Source organism: Equus asinus, chromosome 6 (genome assembly GCF_041296235.1).
Source record: "Equus asinus isolate D_3611 breed Donkey chromosome 6, EquAss-T2T_v2, whole genome shotgun sequence".
NCBI lineage: Eukaryota > Metazoa > Chordata > Mammalia > Perissodactyla > Equidae > Equus > Equus asinus.
In genome coordinates, this window is record NC_091795.1 from 82,166,523 (window position 1) to 82,191,967 (window position 25,445).

The window sequence follows — 25,445 nt, forward strand, 5'->3', positions numbered from 1 at the left end:
AAAATTTTCCTCAGAAGTCTCTTGCTACCCCGAATTCTTGCAAGGCACTCCTGGTGCAGAGGACCAGGCCTAACTACTAACTACTACATGTGGACATGTTCCCTCGGCAAGCAGAGTGGCCCTACCCAGGACTCACTCATGAGGAAAAGAGGATGCTGTACCTGTCTCAAAGTCAGAGAGTCTTAGAAAGAATAGGATTCTTGTTAGCTAATATCAAAATTATCTATGTAGAAAAGCTACATGCAAGGTTAAAGGAAGAAAATTCAGAAGGACTCCTCTAAGAGCAGAAAGCAGAAAAAGCCTTAGAATAAATGCCGAAGACATGAAGAGCTGTTAACATGGCCCTATGACCTCAGTCTCTCCAACTTGACACCTTAAGACTTTCTATCACATCCGAGATATCAAAGACCATCTCCCTAATTTGGAGAGCCTAACTAGAAATCCTTCTGATAAAAGATACAGGAGGAAAGCTAGGGCATTTGGGAAAGTTACCCCATGTGCAGGCGTATGGGATAACTGGAACCCCGAATTACAAAAGGGAGGTGGGAAATAAAACCATCTGGTAGAGACAGAGCCAGACTCTGACCAGAATTGTGGCTGAGTTTCTAGAAGCCTCCCAGAGGCCTGACACCTGAGGATAGTGAGGAGCAGAGAGAGTTATAGGGACAGATGGTCTCCAGGCCCCTGGCCCAGCCAGTCCCTGCTCATTGAGGTGCTCAGAAGCCTGAAGATCTCTCCTGGGGCTCTGCTGGTCTTTGGAGAAACATTCGTTGTTGCTGCTCCTTTCCTCTCTGGTTAATATTAAGTCCTCTCTTCTTTCTTCTTTGGTCTCAGGGAGCTCACTGTTACTCTCAGGTACCCCTTTCCAGTGGCTCTCTCGATCAGTGATGTCACCATCTTCCTTGGGCATCAGATTCTCTGTGACCCTGGAACTCATTTCACCCTTTTTTCTTGTGTCTTCTCCCCCTCTGTATCCAGCTCATCATCTGCTTCTTCCAATTCTTTCTTTGTTATCTCTTTTATCCTCTCTTGTTTGCTTCCACAAACCCCTTAGTCTGAACTCTTGTACTCATGCTTGGGCTGTAACAGCCTCCCACCTGTCTCCAAATTCAGAAACAGCTTTCCCAGCACCATTTTGTCATGAAACATCTGCTACCGTCATTGTTCATCAGATCTGACGTTTTTGTTGCTTCACCCTCGAGGCCCTTCACTGACTCACCCTGCTCCCTGGCCAACTTTGTTTCTTGTTGCTTCCCAGCACTTTCCTCATGAGCTACACCTCGTGTCCGTGCTTCGCTCCCAGCCTCTGCCAGTTGTTCTGTGTTTCCCCACCACTGTATTAAGCCCCGAGCCCCCCTTTTTTCCAGAACCCTACTCCGAGGGCCTGCCCTGATGGCTTCATGTCCTCATGCCTTCACTCAGCAAAGATTTGCTGAGTGCCTCTTAGGTACCAAGTGCTGTCTATTTTCATCTGGTCATTTTTTTTTTACCTAGCGTTTTCTTAGTGTTTATATACTCATTTTGCATTGTATTTTTTTCTACTTGTATGTTACATATTATTTGTTTGTTTGTTGTTTGTTTCCCAGTCCTTTAGTCCCACCTTTGAGAAAGGGTAATAATTATTCGGGATATACTTACTGCAAGAGATGTTCTCTCTCTCTTATATATCCAGACAGCTGAAGTGCAGGGGTGGAGGGGGCTGGCCCTGTTGCTGACGGAGAGCTTCGCTTCTTTTCGTAGGGATGAAGTCAATAAAGCGTATCGGAGACTCGCTGTGCTGCTGCACCCTGACAAATGTGTAGCTCCCGGCAGCGAAGATGCCTTCAAAGCCGTCGTGAATGCCCGGACAGCCCTCCTGAAAAACATCAAGTAGAAAGTAGGAAAAAAAGACAAGTGTGGGCCTCAAGTACAAACAGACTTTCCCGAGAGGTAAAATAGCCAACATGGAGTTTTCCTCCCCAAAAACCTTCCTGCTCTTTTCGCTCATGTGCTGTCATTTGTAAATTGGTCATTCAGGCGGCTGTTGCCATTGCACAGACATTTTACAGAGGTGAAGTGAAGAGAACCAAGCGCCGCTTATGCGCTGTAGTTCATTTCCTAGATCCCAGCAATCTGAATTTGTTTTTCTCCTTCGTTTGTAAGCTCTGTGATTGTAGCATCCCTTAGGCACTTCACTCAGGAAAGTCCGTGAGGATTCTGGAGAGAGGAAGGAAGACAACAGGACCCTTTCACTTTTTCCTTTTTTTTAAATTCATCATCAGAGAAGAAAACAACAAAAACGGCAGCAGACAATATCAAAACCCCTGAAAGTTTGGTGTGACCTCAATAGCAAGTTACTCCTTTTACAATGAGGTCCTTAGGTGGTATTTTAACCATCGATCTATTACTAATGAACTCTAGGCAGCCCTTTGGTAGTTTGTGAAATGAGGCCATACAATTCTGAACGAGCAGCCCTTTTATGACATTTGCTCGGTTTCCCTTCTCCAACCAGCAGGGGGAGAGACAAGCCAGTTCTAAAAGAGGAAAGTTCTGGGTACTCTGGCTGCTGCTAATCCTGCCCCTGGATCTGAGGGCTTTGCCTGGCCGTGGAAATGGGTGCTGGTAGCTGCAGGGAGCATCACTTACCTAGGAATCAGGAACCAGAGCCCAAGACAGAAGTGCTTGCAGGTCACACTAGATTGCGCACGCATCCCCAGAGGGCACGGCCAGCCTGGCTCAGGCACGTGCGATGCCCTAGGAGAGCCCCATGTGAGCTTCGGCCTTTTCTTCTTTCTGCATCATTTGCCACCAGCAGGTGGAAAGGCACGAGTGCTCCTCGACAAGCCGGGCTTCCTCTTCATTTCCTCATCCTCCTCAGTGTTAGTTTCCTGTTTTTCCCTCTTCTTCTCTTGCCCTCTTGTTTTTTTACACCACAGCTGCCATCATTTCTCTCTTCTTGAATCCCTGGCTTCCGGCCACTGCCTTCTCCATCCTTTCTTATAAGCCTTGACCTGGGCCTCGTTGACCGGAGGGAAGTATGGAGCCTTTGGGTGGTGGTGAAGGGAGAGATCTTAAGGCCTGTGTGGGAGGAATCTGTAATTTTTGCTTGGGCTCCAGATTTCAGAATAGTAATATTTTTAACTACAGGTTACAAAAATTAATTTCACATAGAGAAATACCATTTCTTGTCACAGTCTCCTCCTCAGTATCCCAGGGATGGTCAAAGGCCCAGTGTGAGGAGTGGCCTTTCTTCCAGAGCGCACAGGACCAGTCCCACTGTGTGACTCATTATGTCATCACTCTCATTACGTTACTCACGTTTTTTGCTGTGACCGCACTGCCCTACTTGAGGCTTTAAAGTAGGTGGAACTTTATTGTTGGTGAAGTTTAAACAGCTATCCCATATTGATCGCCAAATAGCACTGACCTTACCATCTAAGAAGATAAGCCACTTTTGTTTAATTTGAGCCCACTGCAGCCTTCTGGATCCCTCTCTCCCCAAGCAGCTTCCCTCTGTGGCTGCACTTGGGCTGCACTGAGCTCACTGTCAGGAAGCCGGAGTGTTGTTTTCTAGTGTGAGTTTTCATCATAGTATATTGAAAATGCTTTTTTTTTCTATGCATTGAGATCCGAGGTAGGATTTCTCGTGGGATTTTCCTCTGGCCTTTTAACTTTACCTGGCTGCTGGGACGGCAGAGCTCCAGCCCAAAGTTCTTCTGGACCTAAATGTTGCTTACGGCCTTCATGGCGCCTGAAGTAATTCAACATAGATCTGTTCTTGCAGCAGACTTTAGGCGTCTTATGAATGAGGGATCGTGCATGGCAGGGTCAGCCAAACTGACATGAGCATGTGGTCCTGGACAGAAGCCGGGGCCAGGTCTCATCACTGTTGTTAAACACTAGGTCAGTCACCTCACCCAGCCACATGGTGCAAATGAGCAGTGCCATCGAAGAGCGTTCTTCAGCGCTTCCATTCCTGTCCTCACATAACGAGTGACTTCCCTTCATGTCCTTACGTAACGAGCGACTTGCTGAAATTTAGTCTGATCTTGATTCTTAGGTCTTGGGACTCAGTTCCCAGCACCTTCACTATTAACGGTAAGGATGGCCATGTACTGCTTCATTTATGTAAAAGAAAGAAAAGACAAACGTTCATCTTCAGGGTCCTAGAATTTTTCTGGTTTCCGTAATCCGTGAGTAGAATGTCGAGAGGTGATGAAGCATGATCTGCACTGAAAAGGTTTTTTGGTACTAACTTCATACAAAACTTTGCCGACCTTGGTGCATTAACTTAAGCTCTTGGTGCAAGGATGTACTTTGCGGTTCAACCTTATTAAAATCCTTCAGCCTGTTAGGATTTCAGCGTACCTCAGTGAGAGTGACAACCAGCAGAATAATTTCGATGGCTTAAAGAAATTTATAGAGGATCTTGTTTTTCAAAAAAGATAAAAAGTTTCAACAGCTATTATTAGAGAAAAGCCATTTCTTCCACTTCTGAGTCACCAAGAATTAACACTTTTAAACTTGTTAGAAATCCCCGGAGGCATTTCCATTAATTGTCCAACCTACCTTAGCACTTTAAAATACACCCTCGTCTTGTTCCTATTCCCTTTTGTGCCTCCTTTTCACTTGATGTTCTCCACTGTCGAGAGTTCCTTTACTTCAGCACGCTCATTTTATTTCTTCACTTAAATATGTCTTTGGTTTTGTTGGCCTGTTCGCTTAGACGTCCAGACTTGGGGGTCTTGTGCTGCTGCCCGAGATAAATTGCTGTAATTCTATAGATTGCACACTATTCTTTCAGGCTTCCATTTACCTCAGGAAATTACTCGAGTGTGTTCTCACGCATTCAATTCTCAACTGGCGAATATTTCTTTATACCCATAAACTGGTACCTAATTCACTCTTAGTTCAATGAGCCATAGATAAGGCAGCTAAATTTCTGAAGAAAAGCCCTAGTCGATGAGCAGCCCCGTGGGCTCTGAATCAGTAACGAAGTAGCTGCTCCTCCAGAGCAATGACAGGCTGGAGGGGGAGGAGGTATTTCCATCTCAAGGGAGAAAGGCTGGAGCCGTGTGCACATTGTCTTCTTACAGGTAATTTCAGGAGGCGCTGGAACGGCACTCCCTTCTCCACTCACCATCTAGCTCACACCGAGTCTGCCAACGTCTTTATAAAAGTTTTGGAAATGAATTTAGCTGCAAAACGTAGCTAACCACCTTCCATTGCGAGTTTTGCAAAGGGAAGAGAGGATCAGACTTCTCACGATGGATACTTAGCACAATTGTAAGACATAGTTAATTCTGTTTGTACATTGGTTTTTCCCTTAAACGTTTCTAGAGAAGATGAAAGCTTAAACTTGTGGTGTGAATAAGTTAGATTGAGTCTAACAAGCAGTACAATATTAAGCTGTGCAATAAAGGCCCTGTTGGTGAAACGGCCTGTTGGAAAGTTGGGCAGTTTGGGTTAGCTTCCCGCACTGGTTGCTCTCGGGGCGTCTCTGCTCGGCCTGTGAATGCAGAGTCTCTAAAGAAACCCTTTGCTCTTACGAGGTAATTTACATATTTGCTTTCTGTTGAAATAACTGAAAATGTTAAATCTAATAATTGTTTATGTCTTGTATAGAGAGTGTCATATGTATTTAAGTTGTGTATTTTTATAAAGTAAAGCCAAATATCAAACAGTGGTCTGTGGGCTGCACTTATTTGTTGAGACACTGGTCTTTAATGTAAAACATACTAGCCTGGAAGCTAAGCCAGTTCCTCACCAGCTGAGACCCTAGATAAGACGTCTTGCTTTAGTTTCCAACTGGTAAATGGAGGAAATTTTATTCATTGGTCCATCAGGCTATTCTAACTTTATTAGCTTGTGATCTCTAAACACTTTAAAGTGTTTCGATCTTCTAAAGAAAGATAGTAATATTTTAATTCAGATGAAAGTATTGTTAACTCATTGTAATAATGCAGATGTTGACTGAATACTTAATAATTCATTTAACTGGTCCCTGGACAACAAGAATCCTTAAGTAACACTATTGTGAACCCAGAATTTGAGAGTGAAACCCTTGTAGGGCCAACCCACAGAAGGCAGTCTCTCTCTGAAGGTTTCAAACAAGAGCTTTAATTTTCACTATAAACAATACACATTCTCTCCTGATGGCGCCCACCACTCTTTTGGGGAGCTGTTCTTCCCTCTGCATCCTGCTAACGTTTTTGAAAGGAGAGCTGCCAAATTCCCATATGACCCACCCTCCCTCCCTGGCCACAGAGATGGGTCCACGAGACAGGAATGTCACCCAAGCCGAACCAATTTTCGTCCCTCCCTGGGATCTTCCTAACTGGATCTCCTTTCAGGAGAGAAAGATAGGAGGAATCTTACTGATGCTGGCAAACTTCATTCCAACTTTATGGAAAAAATTTGAGAGAATCAATGAGACATTCAGAAAGAGGCAGAGTCCTCATGGCCCAGCCCTTCCTTCCAGGCCCCGAGGCCCCCGAGCTGGTTGTTCTTCAAGCCCGTCAGCCACCCCAGAATCCTTCCAATAAATCTTCACCCCTCCTGCTTTCTGGGTAAGTTATGAGAGTTTGCTTTCTGTTACTCGCAACGAAAGGAGTGTTAGAAAATAATAGATACCAAGGATCAGAAGCAAGGATGAGAAAGTTGTGGTCTGTAGACTGGTGCAATATTCGATGAGTATATTACATTTTATATTTGAAAATATGTCCAAATACTTGGTGTTCCTCAACTGCAGTCTTTGGCTATGTCTTAAACCAACAATAACCAGTTGTAAACTAAAAACAAAAAATAGGTTCAGTCATTTCGTTTCAGGGTCAATTTAAGATGCAAAACTTTATCTAGCTTTTTGGTCTCCATTTGATCCCTTGCCTCTCGGGGGCACTTCTACTTTCTTAAATTTCTCATCAAACTTTATTGTTAGAATCATCATTCACCGTGGATTTCTTGGGCATCTACTCTGCGCAGGCCCTCTTCTAGACACGGGAGACAGCCGAGCGCGGGGCAAACAGAACCCTGCCCTAGGGAGTCTGCATTCTGTTGCCAGTTTTCTTCATTTGTGAAGTTTTGAAGAAAGATTCTTTTTTTCTATACGTTTACTTCCGAAGAGGAAAATCTGCATTTTTTGACAACTCTTCCAGTTATGCAATTTTTCGGTTAATATTCTTTTTTTTTTTTTAAAGAATTTACTTTTCCTTTTTCTCCCCAAAGCCCCCCAGTACATAGTTGCATATATTTTCGTTGCGGGTCCTTCTAGTTGTGGCGTGTGGAACGCTGCCTCATCGTGGCCTGATGAGTGGTGCCATGTCCACACCCAGGATTCGAACCTGCGAAACCCTGGGCCACCCAAGCAGAGCTCATGAACTTAACCACTCAGCCACAGGGCCGGCCCCCTTCAGTTAATATTCTGATTACGGCTACATCCTGACGATCATGTAGGTTGTTGAAATGCCATTAATTTTTTTTGAGAACTTAACTATTATCGTTATATGAAGCTCAGTTTTTCATGTTAGCTTAGAGGAAATAGTTCTAGAATTTAGGGATTTCTTTATATATGTTTTGTATTTATAATTAAAATATTAATATATTCTTCCAAAGCAGTTGATAAGGTTGTGTTCATTTTGAGGGAAAATATCGAGAATCTAAGTTGTTGTTTTAGTTAAATCAATAGTGTGTGCCTCTGATATCACTCAGTTGAATTTCTGATCAGTTGACTGTTCTAAAGGATGCCGTGACCTTTAGAAAATTATTTCTCCCTGCATCCAAAACAGTTAGTTGTCAGTGATAATTATGAAATCGGCAGATGCAGCCTGTGAAAGCGTGAACTAGGAAAGAGAAAGTAGAAGTCTGCCGTGACTGAGAGAAATTAGATGAGAAGTGCCCCAGGTGTCAGGGTGTGAGCATTCTGGCTGATTTCAGTGTGAGAGAAAACAAAAGGGTTAATAAAATAAATACTAAAGAGAGAGAAGGCATCTTAGTGGTTAAAAAGGAAAATAAGAGAAAACAAAAGAAACTGCATTCTGACTTAGGAAAGTCCCAAGTCAGTGGCTATCAAATGCTTTTATTGACAGAGCCCAGTATTTCTAGTGAATTCCACCATGGGACAAGCAGTGAAGAGCAACTCTTTATTAGGATAAATTTATAAGTTCATGTTTTTTTTTTTTTTTTGGTGAGGAAGATTGGCCCTGAGCTAACATCTGTTGCCAATCTTCCTTTTTTGCCTGAGGAAGATTGTCCCTGAGCTAACATCTGTGCACCCGGGATCAGAACCAGCAAACCCCAGGCTCCCGAAGCTGAGTACATTAATCGCTATGCCACCAGGCTTGCCCTGTAAGTTCACGTGTTTAACATCACCTATGAAAAAACAACCTATCAGGCAGTTCCGCCTCCTAACAGAGACAGCAGCATTCATATCAGAAGATGAGAAATCCCCACGTTCCTCGCTCCTGCTCACAGACGCCAGTGAGTGAACGCCTTGCCTGAGAAAGCGATCAGGTTCAGGAAAGTTAAGAGCTTCTGCCAGGTGCTGTGCTGATGGCAGTGCTGGACAGGGACTCTGTCTAATGAAGCACCTTAATAACATTCTAGACCTAAGGGACAATACTATGGCTTCATGTAGTGAGGCAGAGAGCCGAGCTGGTCTTCATAAGAAATGGACACGACTTCAGGGGTTAGGGCTGCCTAAAAGAAGAGGAGGAAAGACTTGATAAAATGGGGCAGAAGGCTGGGATCCTGAGAAGGATAATTGGAAAGAGATTAGAAATTAAAATTATTAGATAATGTTAGAAAGATAGCTGAAAAGATCTTCCCAGTGACGGAAACAACCAAAGGACTTTTAAGAATATAGATGTCTTTTATAATGTTATCACCATTTTACAGATGAGAAAACTGAGGCTCAGAGAGGTTAAGTGACTTGCTTAAGGTCACACTGGAAGCTGTTCAAACCCAAGCTTGCCCAGCTTCAGAACTCAGGCTCCCAGTCTACACTATCAGCCTCAGGATCCAAATTTTAAAATATTCTGCTTCATTCTCATAAATAATGTACCTGCTTGTACCATGTTACTTAAACAGACATAAATAGGCCTGTACTTTTTAAAAGACCACAGCGGTACAGTTTTCCTCATCAACGACATAAGTTCAAAGGCTACGTGGGTGCATAGGAATGAAAGAAACTTCTTTCTGAGGTGCCCAAGCCGAGAGGGAATTAACGTGACAAGTTAACAGTGTGTCGAAATATGAAATATAGTAAATACATTTGGATATATTTAATAGCAGGGGGCTTTTTTTTGGTGAAAATTCAAACAAACTTTTGCAGAACCTCTGATTCTAGAACAGCTTGAAAATCATGTCTTAAGGGACATCCACTCAAGCCAGCCACCGGAGATCAAATCAGCCTGAGAATGTGACATAGCAAGCCGGGGGCAGGGGTGGGGGGGAGGCAGGGAGGCACACACACAGGAGGGTCCCTTTACAGCACATGGCAGCCTAAGGGTTTTGTCTCTGGGTGATTGTCACATCCCTAATTTATTCCTTTGTAGTAGTTAGAACCCAAGGAGCTATAAAAGGGCGGTTCGCTCCCTCCCTCCACCCCAAAGCCAAGCATTTGGCGTTGTAATTACATTAAAGGAGGAAAAGCTGGCTTATATCCACCAACTGTAATGAGTGAGTGTCTGCGGCATGGGTCTTAGGGGAAGGGAGCAGGATAGTTTGACTTTTTACCCTCTGCTTGTCTGTATTACTTGAGTTTTCCCAGTGAATGTCAAACACTTGAATCATTTAAAAAGTCATATGAAACCAAAAACTTAAGTCTAGCACCAGTTTAAAAAAAGAGAGACTCACTCTGAAGCTGTTGGTGGGACCTCTAAGGGATGGTGGCTCTGGGCTGTAAGGAAACCTCGCTTCTTTACATCAGTAGAAACTTCAGACTAAAGCAGAAAGAAGCTTTTAGTCACTTAAAAGTTTTTTGAAAAGCTAACATAGCAATCAGTGCTCTCCAGCTGGAATTTCAAATTCACTTAATGTAGTTACATATCCGTAAACTCACTCTCTCATGTAACACAGAAGCAGTGGAATTGAAATGAGAAGACCTGGGCCAGAGTCTTATCTGTCCTGTTAATTAACAGAGCAACCTTGGGCAAGTGGGTTCACCTTCTGAGGGTCAGTTTCCTCCATCATTAGATGAGGCTGTTGGTTACGTAACACCCAAGGTCCTTTCAAAAGCCCATTATTTTATGAAATTTTACAAAGCCAGTAAGTCCTAGGTCCCCCAGACTTCTTACATATAACTCCACCAATTACACAGTCACGCGCCACGTAACAACGTTTCAGTCAATCACAAACCTCATGTACGAGGGTGGTCTCATAAGATTAGTACCATGCAGCCTAGGTGTGTGGTAGGCCTATACCATCTAGGCTTGTGGAACTACACTCTGTGATGTTCGCATAGCGAGAAAATGACCTAACGACACATTTCTCAGACTGCATCCCTGTCATTAAGCGATGCATGACTGTGTTGGTATAATATGCTCTGCTCCATGGTCCTCGTAGCACTCTGCACCCTGCCCATGGAGGGTCAGTAACTCCAGGCCACTTTCCCCCAGCCCAGCCACGAGGCCCTGCCCCCTTCGCCATTCTATGGCTCTGGTGCCATGCCAGGTACAACATCACACCAGGAAACTGCATTCCCAGGAAATTGCAGCCTCCCAGGCTACACCTTGGAGGCCACCTTGAACTTTCCTATCAGGCCCTAGGAGTTACTGGTAAACTGACTCAGAGAGGAGGACGGGGAAGCCCAGATTTGTGGCTTTTACCCAGTTTCCGTGGTACAAATATTCTCTTCATGATTGACTTCAAGTTGGGAAGAGATGTGCCAATAAGCTTCACGAGCTGTCATGCAGCAAACTGCAGCCTGACACCCTGTTTACCCTGGGAAAGCCTGGGTGCGGGCAGGGCTCTTGTGCATCCTCCAGTGTCTACGCTTCCCTCACACACCTCAGGATCCTCCCCTTTCATCTCCTCTCCTCCACTAGATTGTCAGCTCTCTGGGGCGGGATTATGTCTCAAAGCCTTCTCTCTCATAGCACTTCTCATGGTGACTTGCAGGAGGCACTCAGAATTATGTTGGTTGATTACAGCCTTTGACAATATTGCCGCTAAAGACTTAAAGCCTCACTCTGTTTTCACTATTAGAGGCATAAAGTTGACTCACTTATGATTTTTCCCTACAGACCAGATGAAATTAATCCAATGGCCCAAGGCTCTTCAACCCTGCCCTGGAGAGCATACCCACCATATTGCCAAGGAAATTTAATGCAGCAAGGTTTGGGGTTTTGTAAAATGTATTTAGGGGGATGGATTTGGTTGAAATCAAACTAATTTACATCATGACTTCAATTACTAGGCAGGAAGACCTGACAACTCCCTAGCAGCCTGCAATCAGTGTTATCAATGGGCATTAAGTCTTTTTAACCTGAAGCATGTGATTTGTTGCAGCAGGAACTGATTGAGCATCTGCTATTTGCAAAGCACGGTGGACGCTTCGGGAACTGAGAAAATATGTAGGACAGTGATTCTCAAAGTGGGATCTGGGACCAGCAGCCTGGGCCATCACTGCTCCTCTGGGGCCGGCTGCCACTCTGCAGTGTTCTTGTCCCAAGAGACTGCCTGAGCTGGGCATTGCTTGGGGCTCAGCCCAGTGCACCCGTGCTGTCAAAAAGAGGACAAATTTGGGAAGTAACTCTTTTCCTCCCCCTCCTCAAACACCTACCTTTTCAAACCTTCTGCTGTTTACAGGATAAAGGCCAAGTTCCTACCATTTATTGAGCACTTACTGTAGACCAAGTTCTTCCTCTGCAATTTAAGAGCATTTTATTGGAATCTCACAATGACCCCTAGGATAAACATTTTCTCCCTATATTACGGATAAGGAAATGTACTCAAAGAGGGCAAGTAAATTATCTAATACCACCATAGTGTTGCCCCATGATCTCTACAAGATATGCCTACCCGGAACCTCAGAATGTGACCTTATTTGGAATAGGGTCTTTCAGATGTAATTAGGGAAAGGATCTTGAGATGAGATCATTCCACATTAGAGTGGACCCCGAATCCAACGATGAGTCCTTGTAAGAGAAGAGAAGGGGAAACAGAGGCACACAGAGAAAAGGAGGCTGTGTGAAGACAGAGGCAGAGACAGGAGTTACAAAGCCCTATGCTAAGGAACGCCCATGGTTGCTGGCAGCCACCAGAAGCTTGGAGAGGGGCGGGGAATGGATCCTCGAGCCCCCAGAGGGAACCAACCCTGGCGGCATCTTGATGTTGGACTTCTGGCTTCAGAACTGTGAGAGAATAAATTTCTGCTGTTTAAAGCCACCCAGTTTGTAAAATTTGTTATGGCAGCCCAAGAAAACTAATACAGACATTGAGCTATTCTGGGAAGGAAGCTGTATTCAAACTGGGGCCTGACTTCAGAGCCCAGGCTCTTCGCCACAGAGCTGCGCTGCCTGGGCCCGGCATGATCCCGCCTCCTTCCATCCTCTGTCTACACTCCATCTCTTTGCCCTCTCCTCTGCTCTAGGCACGCTGAACTTGGTGTTCTCTGAACACACGATCTGCTCATGGCTTTGCGCCTTTGTACTTGCTGCCCCCTCGACCTGACACACTGTTATCCACTGAATGTGTTCCCTCCAACTCCGTATGTTGAAACCCTAACCCCCAATGCGATGGTATTTGGAGGCAATTAGGTTCAGATGAGGTCGTGAGGGTGGAGCCCCTCTGATGGGATTAGTGTCCTTATAAGTAGAGGAAGAGACCCCAGAGCTTCCTCTGTCCACCACGTGAGGACACAGCAAGAAGGCGGCCATCTACAAGCCAGGAAGAGAGCCCTTACCATGACTGACTCTGCCAGCTCCTTGATTCTGGCCTTGACGAGGCCAGTTCTGGCCTCCAGAACTGTGAGGAATAAATGTCTGCTGTTTAAGCCACGCAGTCTGTGTTATTTTGTTCTATTAGCCTCAGCAGACTAAGACGCACACCCTCTCTCCCCTCTCCTCTTTGCCTGGCAAACTCACTGAACTTTTTCTTTCTCCTCTGAAATTTTTCTAGACTCACGTCTGCTGCCCAGGTGCATTTGGTAGACTTTCTCCTCAGCAGGGCAGAGGTCTCCCCACTCTATTACTTCTTGGCAGACGAGTACCTTATCTTTTCTATCTTTGCATCCACATTGCCTAATAAGAGCATGGTAAGTATTTGATAAATGAATGAATAAATGAATGAACACATTACCTTTGTTGCCAAACTATGAAATAGATTGTAGCTCTTCAACCACATAATTCCCAATCGACTATGAGAAAAAGCTACAGAATACAACTGAATGTTGATTAAAAAAAGGGCCTGAGAGTAAAGAAGTAAGAAAAGTGTGGGTGTCCTTAACACCCAAATATTTTGCTCATTAACCAATGAAATCTTGGTGTAATTTTCTTGACGAAATTTTTCTAAGTATTTCCCTGGTTTATAGAAGCTCCTCAGAAAAATGACAAGAGAGCTGGCTTTGTCAGGAATCGGGCCTGGCGTTTGAAGAGTATCAGAGCTGACACTACTGATAGGGCATCTAATAGCCATCCCTCCCTTCTTCCTTGCTGGCAGAGTCCTAATATTGTCCAGGTGTCGGTCCCTCCACTGTGTGGCTCAGTGGTGATTCAGGAGTGACTGAAGCCATCCATAGTGGTGCCAGTTCTATTGCCATGATTAGTTTGGAAGTGGGCATGTGCCACTGCTCTAGCCAAAAAAGACACAATGGGCATTCTTCTCAGAAGCTTCTGGGAAAGAATTTTGTACTCCTAGAAAGAGAGGCACAGGAAGAATCTGTTCCTCTTCTTTTGTGAAACAATATCATATGATGCTGATTGTGGTGCCATCTTGCAGCATGGGGAGAGTTAGCCTGGGATGGCAAAGCTGATACCCTAAGAGTGGCAGGGAAGAAGACAGAAAGTGACATGGATCTTAAAGAGGTGTTGAGCCACCAGACTCACCTTAGACCTGCCCTGTCTGAAGATGGGATGGAGGTCCTATCTAAAGACTTGTTATAGAGACAATACATTTTCTCTACTGTTTAAGCCATTTTGAGTTGAGTTTGGGGTTACTCAAGACAGAAATCACCCCAACGACTGTAATACAGCCCAGGTACTCAGAACGCCTCTGACCCCACCCCTGGACGGAGGCATGAGAACTCCACCATTGGCAATTTATTAAAGAAAAGTTCCGTGTGTTAAATGACAAGTTATACCCTTGAGAGGGATAAATCCCCAAGCTCTAACACCTTATAATGTATCCATTTGTCCCTAAGCATTCTTTCCTCCGTTAAGCATTTACTAAGTGCCTTTTCTATGCTAGTCACTGCTACACTCAGGATAAAAAAAGTATGAGTATCAATTTATAGCTAACATTTAAATCCTCCTTTATGTCTTCCTCTCTAAAGTTACTTAAATGTAATTATTTTTCACTTAAGGGCAAATTTGAACTTAGACTTGATTGTGTGAAAAAAAAAAACTCCCACTTATAGCTACATTAATGCAAAATTGCAAACAAGATGAAAAGTCTCCAGCTCCATCCAGGTTAATGTACGTGACTTGTGGGGAGGCTTTTACCCAGAGATGCAGGGAAATATGGACCCCTAAAAGCCTGCCCCTGCCCAGTGAGATGATCAAGAGGGGGATGCAGATGTTCACCGAAACATTATTCACAAGACGCAAGACATGGAAGCAACCCAAGTGCCCATCAATGGATGAATGAATACAGGAGATGAATGGATAAAGAAGTATCTCAGTCCACACAATGGAATACTACTCAGCCATAAAAAAGACATTATCCCATTTGCAGCAGCATGGATGGACCTTGAGGGTATTGTGCTAAGTGAAATAAGCCAGACAGAGAAAGACAAACACCATATGATTTCACTCATATGTGGAAGATAAACGAAGAGGTGGATAAGGAGAACAGATTAGTGGTTACCAGAGGGGAAAGGGGGGAAGGGCAAAAGGGGTAAAGAGACACATATGTATGACGACAGACAAAAACTAGACTATTAGTGGTGAACACGAAGCAGTCTATACAGAAACTGAAATTTAATAATATACACCTGAAATTTACACAATCTGATAAGCCAATATGGCCTCAATAAAATAATTAAATGAGAAAAAAAAAGATAAAGAAGAGGATGGAAGCCAGAGCTGAGCGGGCAAGGGAGACAGGAGACTACGGACTGTTCTAAGATGGGAGCGAGCCTCTGACAGCATGAGAAAGAAAGCACAGAGGGCGCCAAGCCAGCAGAAAGACTGAGTCAACACTAGCAGTTCCCAAAAATAGCAGAGCAGGGGTATAAGCTTTCCCGTCCAAACAGATTTAAAGCTGGCAGGTAGTGTGGGCTCCATGGGGCCGTTAATGAATGGGAGAGTTAGTGCCATCTTGACCAGAGCAGGGGTGTGGGTCCTCGCTCAACTATGAGTAAAACCGTCACTTGCTTCCCACTTGGCAGAGCTGGTTGCATCTAAAGCCAGAGGCATCTTAGAGGGGAGAATGGATGACAGCCAGAATTGCTAAAACCCACTCTGAACCCATTTCACTGAGATGAATTTTAATAGACTGAAAAATAAATTTTTAAAACTAAAAGAAAACCTGTAATTTTTTTTTTTAAAGGACCAAGTTCTTGGTCTGGTTTCGAAAAAGCTTAGCACGTATTCCATTGACTATAACACTTTCAGAAAGGTGCCTGCTGTGCCTGGCATCCACCACGTTGCACAGCAAGATTGGAAAAGGGATGGCAAAGTGGGTCGCTAATTTATTTCCGCCACCGCTTGAGCAGTAAACGGCATCTTTTTTAAGAACACAAGAGGGAAAACAATGCCAGCATGAATTATTTAATAGTTACAAAAATTACTATCTGCAAAAAACACATGGATATGCTTAACCAAAAACCCAAACGTGTCTAATTTGAGTGTAAGTCAGTATGACATCTCGTGTATGAGGCCTGAGAACTTTGTGGAATGAATCCTAGACAGCGATACTTAAATTTGGACCACTGTCTCCTGGTACTGTAGTTATTATTTTGTGCCTTCCTGCCAGTTTTCTCTTGACAGTCTCTTCGTTTTCCAAACTATCTTTTATCCTAAGTCAATCTTCTCAGAGAACATAGCTAATCAGGGCATGTCATTTGCTCAAACGAACCGTCAACAACTATAAAGTGTGAAGCCCACACATAGCCATTTTAGCTTGGCATTCAAGGCCTTCTGTGTTCTGGCCCCTTCCTACCATTCTTGCCTTGCCACGACTTCCCTTTCTGTGCCCTTCCCACTGCCTGTCTTCATTTGCCATTCCCATGCACTCCCTGGATGTGCCTGCCTCCATGCCTCGGCTCGCACTGCTGCTTCTACCCTAGAGGTTCTTTCCTCATCTCCAGGCAAATGCTCATCTCCCCTTTTGCTTCTCAAAATGCCCCACTGGAGACCTTTTCTGGTCCCTGATCTTGAAGTAAACATTACGAGTGCTGTTTAGCAAACTTTCGCAAGAAGCGTGACTTGGAAGGCGGGAGGCAGATAAAGTAGCAGCTGGAGGAGATGAAGGGCCTAGAAGGGTTGTTTGTGATGGAAGATGGAAGAAGCTTAATCTGTTGAAAGTGCCAGGAGAGAAGGGCAAGGACCAGTGGGGGATGCAGAGGGTGGGCTCCAGGGCCGGGGGAGGGGTCAGCCCTGGACAGGAGGCAGGGACCTCTTCTCTACCATCTCTGCTGTACTTCTGGGATCACATGTGCTCTGATATGATGGGGCAGGGGCTTGGAAGGCCACCCGCCTACAAAGCACCTTCTCTCCCTACCTATTTAGTGAAGTCTGAAATGCTGCCATGCTTACTTATTCCTTTGACCCAGGGCTTTGACCCTTGTTCAGAGAGGGGGTGTGTCTGTATGCGCATGTGCAGAGATCACTGTTGGTGGAGACTCTCTTACCCCTGATCTTCTGCTTCTACAGAGACCCGCTGGAGAGCTGTCCTGGCCTCACTAACTTTTCTGCTGGTGAAATGGGGAGCAGAAACTGAGCCCCATCTGCTTGGCCCTCGTTTCACATTTGTTGGCCCGGTGAGGAGATGGGCTACGTTTTGTCCTCTCACCTCCATACTCCCCAGTGCAGACTCCGCCCCTTCAGCGGAGCCCATGGCCACTCCCTATGCCTGGGAGGGGGTGAGGGGGTTCAAGTCCAGAGCAAAGTGTTATCCCAGACTGTGGCCACACACCTGAGCCCCAGGCTCCGACTCACTTTCCCTCCCTAATGAAGCTGCATGCCCTGTGTGCCTGATTCCTGGGTCCACTTCGTAAGTGGTTCACAAGCAGGAGCAGGCAGAGGAGGAATTAATGACTGTCCCAAGACCTCAGCAATCACATTCAAGTCACTCCATCCCCTAGTGGATCACCCTCTGGGATCTGGTCCTGACACTGTTGTGAGGAAGGAGAGAGGGAAGAAGAGAAGAGGAGAAGCACAGGCACGGGGAGAGGAGGAAGGGAGGGTGCCCTAAAAGACCGAGGGAGGCAGAGAAACCTCAGCTTCACGAACCTCGGCCTCCGTCGGCTCCGACTTGACAAGTGTCATTGCCAGAGCTTGTACTCAGTGTCTCTTATTTTAAGATATGAAAATGGGTCGGCCGTATGTAAATCAAGCTGGCCCGAGTCCTTCCTGGCCAGGCTGCAGGCCTCCTCTTGGGTGTTGCCCTGTCTGGCTCTCCACCCCTCCGACTGGGACTGGGCCGCCTTCCCGCCTCCCAGGCTGGGGAGGATGACTCTGGATCTGAACGGACATGCCCTTAAGGCAAAGACCCAGCCTCCCTCCACTACTGCTCATTCCTCCTGCTTTGCTTTTCCCTGCCGCACACACTGTGGTCCAGCACCAACTTGACCCCCCTCTAAGCAAAGGGGCAGGCCATCGAGTCCCTCCTGCCTCCAGCAATGATGGATGAGGCTGAGCGGGTCAGATTGCACAGTGCGCAGGTGCCAGGCCCTGGGGTCAGATGTGTGGCTATAAACCTGGGCAGTGCCCTTTACTAGCTGTGGAACCTTGGGCAAGTTACGAACCTAGTTTCAGTTTTCTCATCTGTAAAATGGACATAAAAATCATATTTATGTCATAGGACCGTTGTGAAGATCACTTGAGATAAGTAGTTTGGGACCCAACCAAGGAATATTCTGGATGCTAAGGACTTTAGAATCGAATCTGAGGGCAGTAGGAAAACCACAAACATTTTGGAGGAAGTGAAACAATCTGAACTGTGCTTGTGGGAGACAATTCCAAGGGCAACAAAAAGGGGGTTTGGAGAAGAGTCTTGGAATGAATCCCGTGAACATCAGGCATCCATTCTTCCACTGGCTCCGTGTCATCTTAGCCTCTTGTTCCCAACCAGCCTCCCTGGAATGATGGATCTGTCCTGTTCGCACAGGCAACACGGTACACAGAGGGAGGGGGAACCACAGGCAGGGGAATTCCTTCTATGGTTTTCTCTTGCCTTATAAGATTTCAAGAGCCTCTTTCCTCTCAAAAAACCCAGCTTTTCACAGATTTTTAAGATGCTTTACAATCTCCAGATTTAACCTGCTAGTGTCGTTTAGTGCAGCATCGAGGTTTGTATAGGAGGAATTACCTAACCTGGGTCCTTGCTCTCATTAGCACGGCCTGGGTATCAGGAGCCTACCGTGATAGGCAGAACAGCATCCCCCTAAATTGTCATCACCCTAACTTCTAGAAGCTGTGAATGTGTCGCCTTACACGGCAAGTGTGATTAAGTTAAGGACACTGAGATGGGGAGATCATCCAGGTGGGTCCCGTCTAATCACATGGGTCCTTCAAAGTGGGAAACCTTTCCTGGCTCTGGTCAGAGGGAGACGTGGCTATGGAAGAATGGTCAGAGAGTTGTCACATCTCTGGCTTTGGAGATGGAGGAAGGGGCCAAGAGCCAAGGAATGTGGGAGGCCTTTAGAAGCTGGAAAAGGTAAGGAAATAGACTCTCCCCGGAATGTCCAGAAAAGAATGCAGCCCTGCCAACACTGTGATTTTAGCCCAGTGAGAACCGTTTTGCTTTCTGACCTCCAGAACTGTAAGATAATGCATTTGGACTGTTTAGACACTAAGTTTGTGGCAATGTATTATAGCAGCTACAGAAAAGGAATACACTTATTACGGGCCAACTTGGTGCTAAGCACAGGGGTATAGGAAGTTAAAACAAAACAGGGTCCTTCTCCACTGGAACTCACATTTTTGGGGGAAGAAATAAGACTTATAAACAAATAATTATACACTATCACTTTAGGCAGAATGTGTCTGCTATGAAGAAACATGAAGTGGGTGAGGGGGTGGACGGGAACACGTGGTCCACCTGTGAGGGACTCATCCAGAGTGGGAGACAGACGGGCAGACTGTCCTCACAGCAGGTTCCCAAGGGGGCTGCCCCTGCCTGGGGACCAGAGAAGACCCCAAGGAGCAGGCAGGGCCCAGGGTCTTTGAGAATGAGTAGCAGTTTGCCAGGTGGCCAAAGCGGGGAACATAGATCCGAGCAGAGGGAACAGCATATTCAAAGTGGCGAGGGCATGAAGAGTGTGCTCAGAATGATGAGGAGCTCAGCGTGGCTGGGCCCAGGGGGCAGGGCAGCAGCAGGGAGGTCCGAGGAGCGGTGTGGACCTTGGGCATCTCCGGCGTTCCTGCAGAGGCAGAGAGAAGGAGCCCTCCAGGAGGTCTGGAGGGGGGAGCACAGGATCACCGTGGTGTCTTCATCTTCTTACAGTCTTGTCCCTTAAAACAGACACGAATTTGTGCATTCCACTCCACAGTCAATCCCTGATGGTTGCACAGTAAAAAGTGTGATTAAAATTACTTACCAGTTAAATCAGTCAACTTCTTCCAAGAAAAAAAAATCACTTCAAGTAAAACTGAAGTCCAGGAATAACTACGAGGTGACGTCCGCAGCTTTTGCCACCTCCTAGCACGTCTCAGGGTGCCTGGGGCTTCCGTTCCCCAGTTGAAGAAGTTCCATAATTGCAGAGGGGGACCCAGCAGATTTGTTTCTCTTAATGCAACGAGGCTTATTGAGAAGCTATCAGGGGCCAGCATTCCAGGTACGAAGGGGAATAGAGGCCCTGACCCGGAGCCTCTCTACTCCAGAGAGCGGGGGTGGCAGCCATGTAAAATTACAATAAATCCTAGCAAGCATTAAATATAGGGATGGAAAATGTGCTGTTGGATCCTGTCTTAGGTTCTTGTGGCTGTCGTAACAAATTACTACAAACTGGGTGACTTAAAACAACAGAAATTTGGACCAGCCTGGTGGCGCAGGGGTTAAGCTCACGCGCTCTGTTTCGGCGGCCCGGGGTTTGCCGGTTCAGATCCCGGGTGCAGATATGGCACCACTTGTCAAGCCATGCTGTGGTAGGTGTCCCACATGTAGAGTAGAGGAAGGTGGGCACGGATGTTAGCTCAGGGCCAGTCTTCCTCAGCAAAAAGAGGAGGACTGGCAGCAGATGTTAGTTCAGGGCTAATCTTTCTCAAAAAACAAAAACCAAACCAGAAATTTATTCTCTGACAGTTCTAGAGGCCAGAAGTCTGGAATCAAGGTGTCAGCAGGGCCGCCCTCCCTCGGGAGGCTGGGGAAAATCGCTCCTTGCCTCTTCCAGCTTCGCGGGGCTCTAGTTGTTCCCTGGCATGTGGCCACATCTCTCCAACCTCTGCCTCCGTCTTCACATCAGCCCCTCCTCTGTGCCTGTCTTGTCCCCTGTGTGTCTCCTAAAGATGCTTGTTATCAGATGTAGGGCCACCCGGGTAATCCCGGATGATCTCATCTCAAGATCCATAATTTAGTTCCATCTGCAAAGACTCTTCTTCCAAATAAGGTCACATTCACAGGCTCCAGGGGTTGGGACATGGACGCATCTTTTGGGGGCCTCCATTCAACCCACTACAGATCTCCAAGTAAAGAATGACTAATGGTCCTTGAGGACAACTTCCAAGGGAGGGTGACACCTGAGCACTTGACAAGTACTGTCTTATTTAATCCCCTAGTTCCTCGTACCCTGGCGCAGGGACAGCTAGTGCCCAGGGTTTTAAATAAGAAAGGGACCAGATCAGATCTGGATTTGGAAGATGGTCCTGGTTGGGGTGTAGAGATTGGGTGGGAGGAGGTGAGAGGAAGGGCAGGGTCAAGGGTGACTCCTGATTCCTGAGATGGGGACGAGGTGGGGAGGAGTGGGGTGGTGGGGGGGAGGTCAAGTTTCCATCTGCAATCTGGGCTCTGAGCCAGCCCTTCTCTAAGCCCCCCCAGCCGGACCCCCAGGACTCGGCCCTCTTAGCCTTGCTCCTCTGGGTATTGGTGACTATCCCTGTGTCAGAGGGACCCTGGAGGTGGAGGCCCCCATCTCCTCCCGGCCTGGGCCTTTTCTAGCCAACTCTTGGTGTTCTAAAATCTTTGTCTGCGTCTCCTTATCCCCAGGAGAGGCTTGTTAGTACGTATTTCTATGGTGTCTCTTCCCGGAGGGGCCCCGGCTTGAGCGCTTTTGGAAATGTGACATTTCCGTAGAGGCCTCAGGATTACTCAGCATTCACAAGCTGCTTCACAGTCCAAGGGCATGTGTCTTCCTTTCTCCAAATTTAATCTGTCTGGGCCTCAACTTCCCCATCTGGGCTGGAGCAGAATGCTGTTTCAAGTCTCTGTCAGCTCTGACATCCAGGGAGCCAGCATTCTCCAGGCTTCCCTGCTGTAAATTGGCACCCCGTCTTTGACAGCGAGCGCAGCCTTGGTTAGAGCAGCAGTGACCAATTGAAGCAGGCTTCCTGAGGATTCCTGCTCCAGGCAAACTCGGGCACCATCTAGAGCACCTGGAATCCAGCCTGCCCTCTGCCCCTTCCGAGCTGTGGGACCAGGAGCAAGTTATCTCAAGTCTCTGAGCCCCAGGTTCCTCACCTGTAAAATGGGGATGTCAGGAGTACCTACCTCATAAACCTAAAGGAGAAAACACACCCACATGCCTGGAAGGTGGGATCCCGCAGGAAGTGGGTGCTGCCACCGCTGTTGTTACCACCCAAAAGGAGGTTGGGACCAATGCGTGAAAACATGTGATTAGCGTTTAATTGATGTTATTCCAATGGCAGGTTATGGAGTAGCTACTGTGTTTCAAATACTGGGCTGGAGGGACCAGGGGACCTGCTCACCCCCAGGAGGGGGACAGACTCAGAAACACACCCGGCCCAGGAAGGCCAGCACGTCGATGTGGTCTTCACATTGCTCTCTCAGCTCTGCTTCCCTCTGCCTGCCCTAGAGACCTGGAGTGGTGCCCGAGGGCAGCAAGCAGGGCATAGTGGTTGTGCAGCCCGGTGGGACAAGCTGGAGACAGATGGGGAGGTGCGGCCGGAGCCAGACCTGCACGGGCAGGTGGTGCGGCCGTGACTTGAGTGTCTGCACATACACTCACTCACACTCATCACACATGCTTTCACTCATCACACACACAGGGACAGACACAGATGAAGAAGTGGCAGGCAGGCCCATGCCGTCAGAGAGGAAAACTGCTATGGGATCAAGAGGGGGTCCCAGCTGGAACCACACAGAGGGCCCAAGGGAGCAGGCAGCCCAGCCCTGTGCAGTTCACCTAGAACAGAAGTGGCCAGCGCTGCTGGATCCAGCTGGGAGATGGACGGGAGCTCCTATGGGCTTGTTCTGTGGAGATCTGCCAACCATTTTGGTTCCCACTAATCCCCTTCTTCCTCCCGATGACCCTGTCTAGGGGTTAGCGCTGTGTCATCGCACGGCAAGGACACTGGGGCTTAGGGAGGCTGAGTAATTGTCCGGGGTCCCATGTAGCGCCCTGCCTCTCTGCCCTGTGTGTCTCCTTTCCTGCCTGGGACCCCCATCAGCAGCTCTGAGGCTCGTGCACACCTGGGAGTGCTCAGGAGTGAACACCCCAACTGGCGCCCCTTGACCAACGGTGGAGGGTAGCCAGTGGACAAATCCTTCCAGCCCTCCACTGGGAAATCCTGAGCTGCCTTCCGCACGGCTCCTCCGAGGGGCCCAGAGGGTTGGAGCTCCATTGCCCAGGGTGGTGACCGCTGTCACACGCCTTGTATTTACCGCCTTTCCCGCCTTCTTTCCCCAGGAATCTCTTGCCCAATTAAACCACCTGCATGCAGGCCCCCCTCCCTGGCGCTGCTTTTGGCTCAGGGTTCTCCCGGGGCCCCCGCCAGGGGAGCTAAAGATCTCCTCTCCTCCTGCTTCTTTCCCCCAGGACACCAGGGTTCTGCTCTGATCTGTTGTTTGCTGGATTCAGGAGCCACCACATTTCCCCAGGGGGCCAAACGACTCTTGTTTATCCAATAATAATTAATTCTCAGCCATCATCCAGTCTTAAACCATACAAACAAAAGGTGCCTTCAGCAAAGAGGTCTCCCATCCGAGCGGGTCCTGGGACAGGGTGGGAGTCAGGAAGCCACGATTCTGTCTTCACTTTAAGACACGTGCCATAGGCAAGTCACCCACACAGCCATTCATGCTCTCCGGTTGCGTGGGTGCGTGTATGTGTGCGTGCGTGTGTTTTAAAGATAGATTTCCTGTATCTTTTGATTGCAAAAGCAAAGCATGTCAGTTGTCCAGATTACAAGACAAAATGTATAGCTTGGAGCTGAAGGCACCTCCCCCATAATCCCACCCTTTTCACTTGAGTGTGGTTATTTTTAATTGCCCCTGGACTAGAACATTATCAGCATCAATGAATGAGGCCTGTTTGTCCCTTTGGGGGCAGCCAGTGCACTGATAAAGTGCCATTTCCTCCTAGGAATAGCATCCATTCACTCACCGACTATATTTTGAGTCCCTACTGGGCGCTACGTGCTAGAGAAGCGGCACGAGTGAGACAGATGAGGCTTTCATGGCCTTGCTGCCTGTGTCCAGCTAGTTGTGTTTTCCCTGATCTCCTCTGTGGGCACGACCTTGAGTGGCTCTCTTGCTCTGGAATATTCACCCAGTTGCCTCTGGTTCCCGGGAGGCCCAGTGAGGGGCTGCAGCTGTCCCACTGGGCTTCCCACGTCCAGAGGGAAGGGCCGCGCACACAACCGAGAATGCAGAGCAGGGACGGGAATGTGCTGCCGAGCTCCAGCCACTTGGAAGGCCGCCCCTTTCAGGCCCAATCAGACCCTCCCCTCTGGTCCTGCAAGGCCCTGCTTCAGGTCACCTCTGACTGCCATCTGTGCACAGCTGAGGGCCTGTCTTCTCAGTGAACCTGGGGCCCTGGAAGAGCTGGCAGGCATTCCAAGGACAGGGGCTGGGGGGCTCCTCTGGTCTCCCCTGATGTCCGGCCTGGCTGGGCATCCGCTGTGTGCTCTCAGCACAGGTCTGCTCGCCAGGTGCCCACAGTGAAGAGAGTAGGATCATAGAAGGGCGGGCGGTGGAACAGTGAGGCCCGGGGTCAAGGAAGGAGAGGCAGGACACTGGGGTTTTGACCAGGGGTCCCTTTGTGTGGAACCCTCTCCCTTCACAGGGTGGGTGAGGAGGAGAGGCTGGGGCATGGGGGGTGACAGAAGGCTGGGCAGGGAGGCCACAGGGCCTAGGAGCTGGGCATGGCCCTGCCAAGTGGGGAGCCCCACAGGAGATCTCCAAGGGTTGGCAGTGTGCCAGGGAAGGGGGAGGGACTCAGAGTGTGCAGTGGGGGGGGGGGGGGGTCCCTTGTGCCAAAGCAGTATTGATCAGCTTTTTTCTTTTTATTAACACAAATCCTTTTGTTAAACATAAAAATCATGCATCCTTTAACATCATGTAACAATTTAAAATAAATGTTTGGACTCCAGACAAATTAAAACCATGGGGGAAAGTGATCCTTTATTCAAATTACCCTCCTCCTAGATCTGATACTATGTCCCCCACCCTCGACATCAAAGTTTGGGCTGAGGTTGGCAGCTTTTCAGAATTAGTATGAGGGACTGATAGAAACAGCTATGCCAGGATCAAATCTCTGAGGAATCCACTCCCTGAAGGATGTGAGTTGACACCTGAGGTTCTGGAAAGGGTACTCATGGATTGGTCTCAGGAGCTGGAGGAGGAATCTCCATCCAGGGCCTAGATGGCCAGTTTCTCTCCTCTCTAATCCATTTCTTCTGTTCTCCCTAGGGAGCCCATCCCCTAATGCTCCTGGCTGTCCTCAGCAAGCCCCTCCCTCTCACACATGCTTTTCTTTCAAAACAACCTATCTTCCTCTTCTCCCTTTATCTAAATTCCTAAAGCTTGTGGTTGATCTTGGCAAGGTGTTCTGGCAAATCCAAGAAAAGTAATTTATACTACAGTGTAAGAGACTGATAGGCTTAACCAGTCAAAGGAGCATTTGACTTGGTAAATTCAAACAGGTGAAATGTGCACGGGAGATCTTTTTGAAGCAGGGTCTCTTCCAGTTC

General features: G+C 47.4%; 1 protein-coding gene across 2 annotated transcripts in view; it reads left to right on the forward strand.

Moving 5' to 3' along the window:
• DNAJC27 (DnaJ heat shock protein family (Hsp40) member C27) overlaps positions 1 to 5,665 on the forward strand; it is a 32,615-nt gene extending 26,950 nt beyond the window's left edge. The window contains exons 7-8 of one of the 2 annotated variants that reach the window (XR_001400557.3): positions 1,741 to 1,929; positions 5,076 to 5,665. Coding sequence is in view for 1 of the 2 variants with exons in the window: in XM_014856957.3 (XP_014712443.1) it covers positions 1,741 to 1,873 (133 nt within the window). In the remaining variant the exon portion in view is untranslated. Of the gene's footprint in view, positions 1 to 1,740 lie in introns of both variants that reach the window. The other variant, XM_014856957.3, reaches the window with a different exon arrangement.
• The last annotated feature ends 19,780 nt before the right edge of the window (positions 5,666 to 25,445 follow it).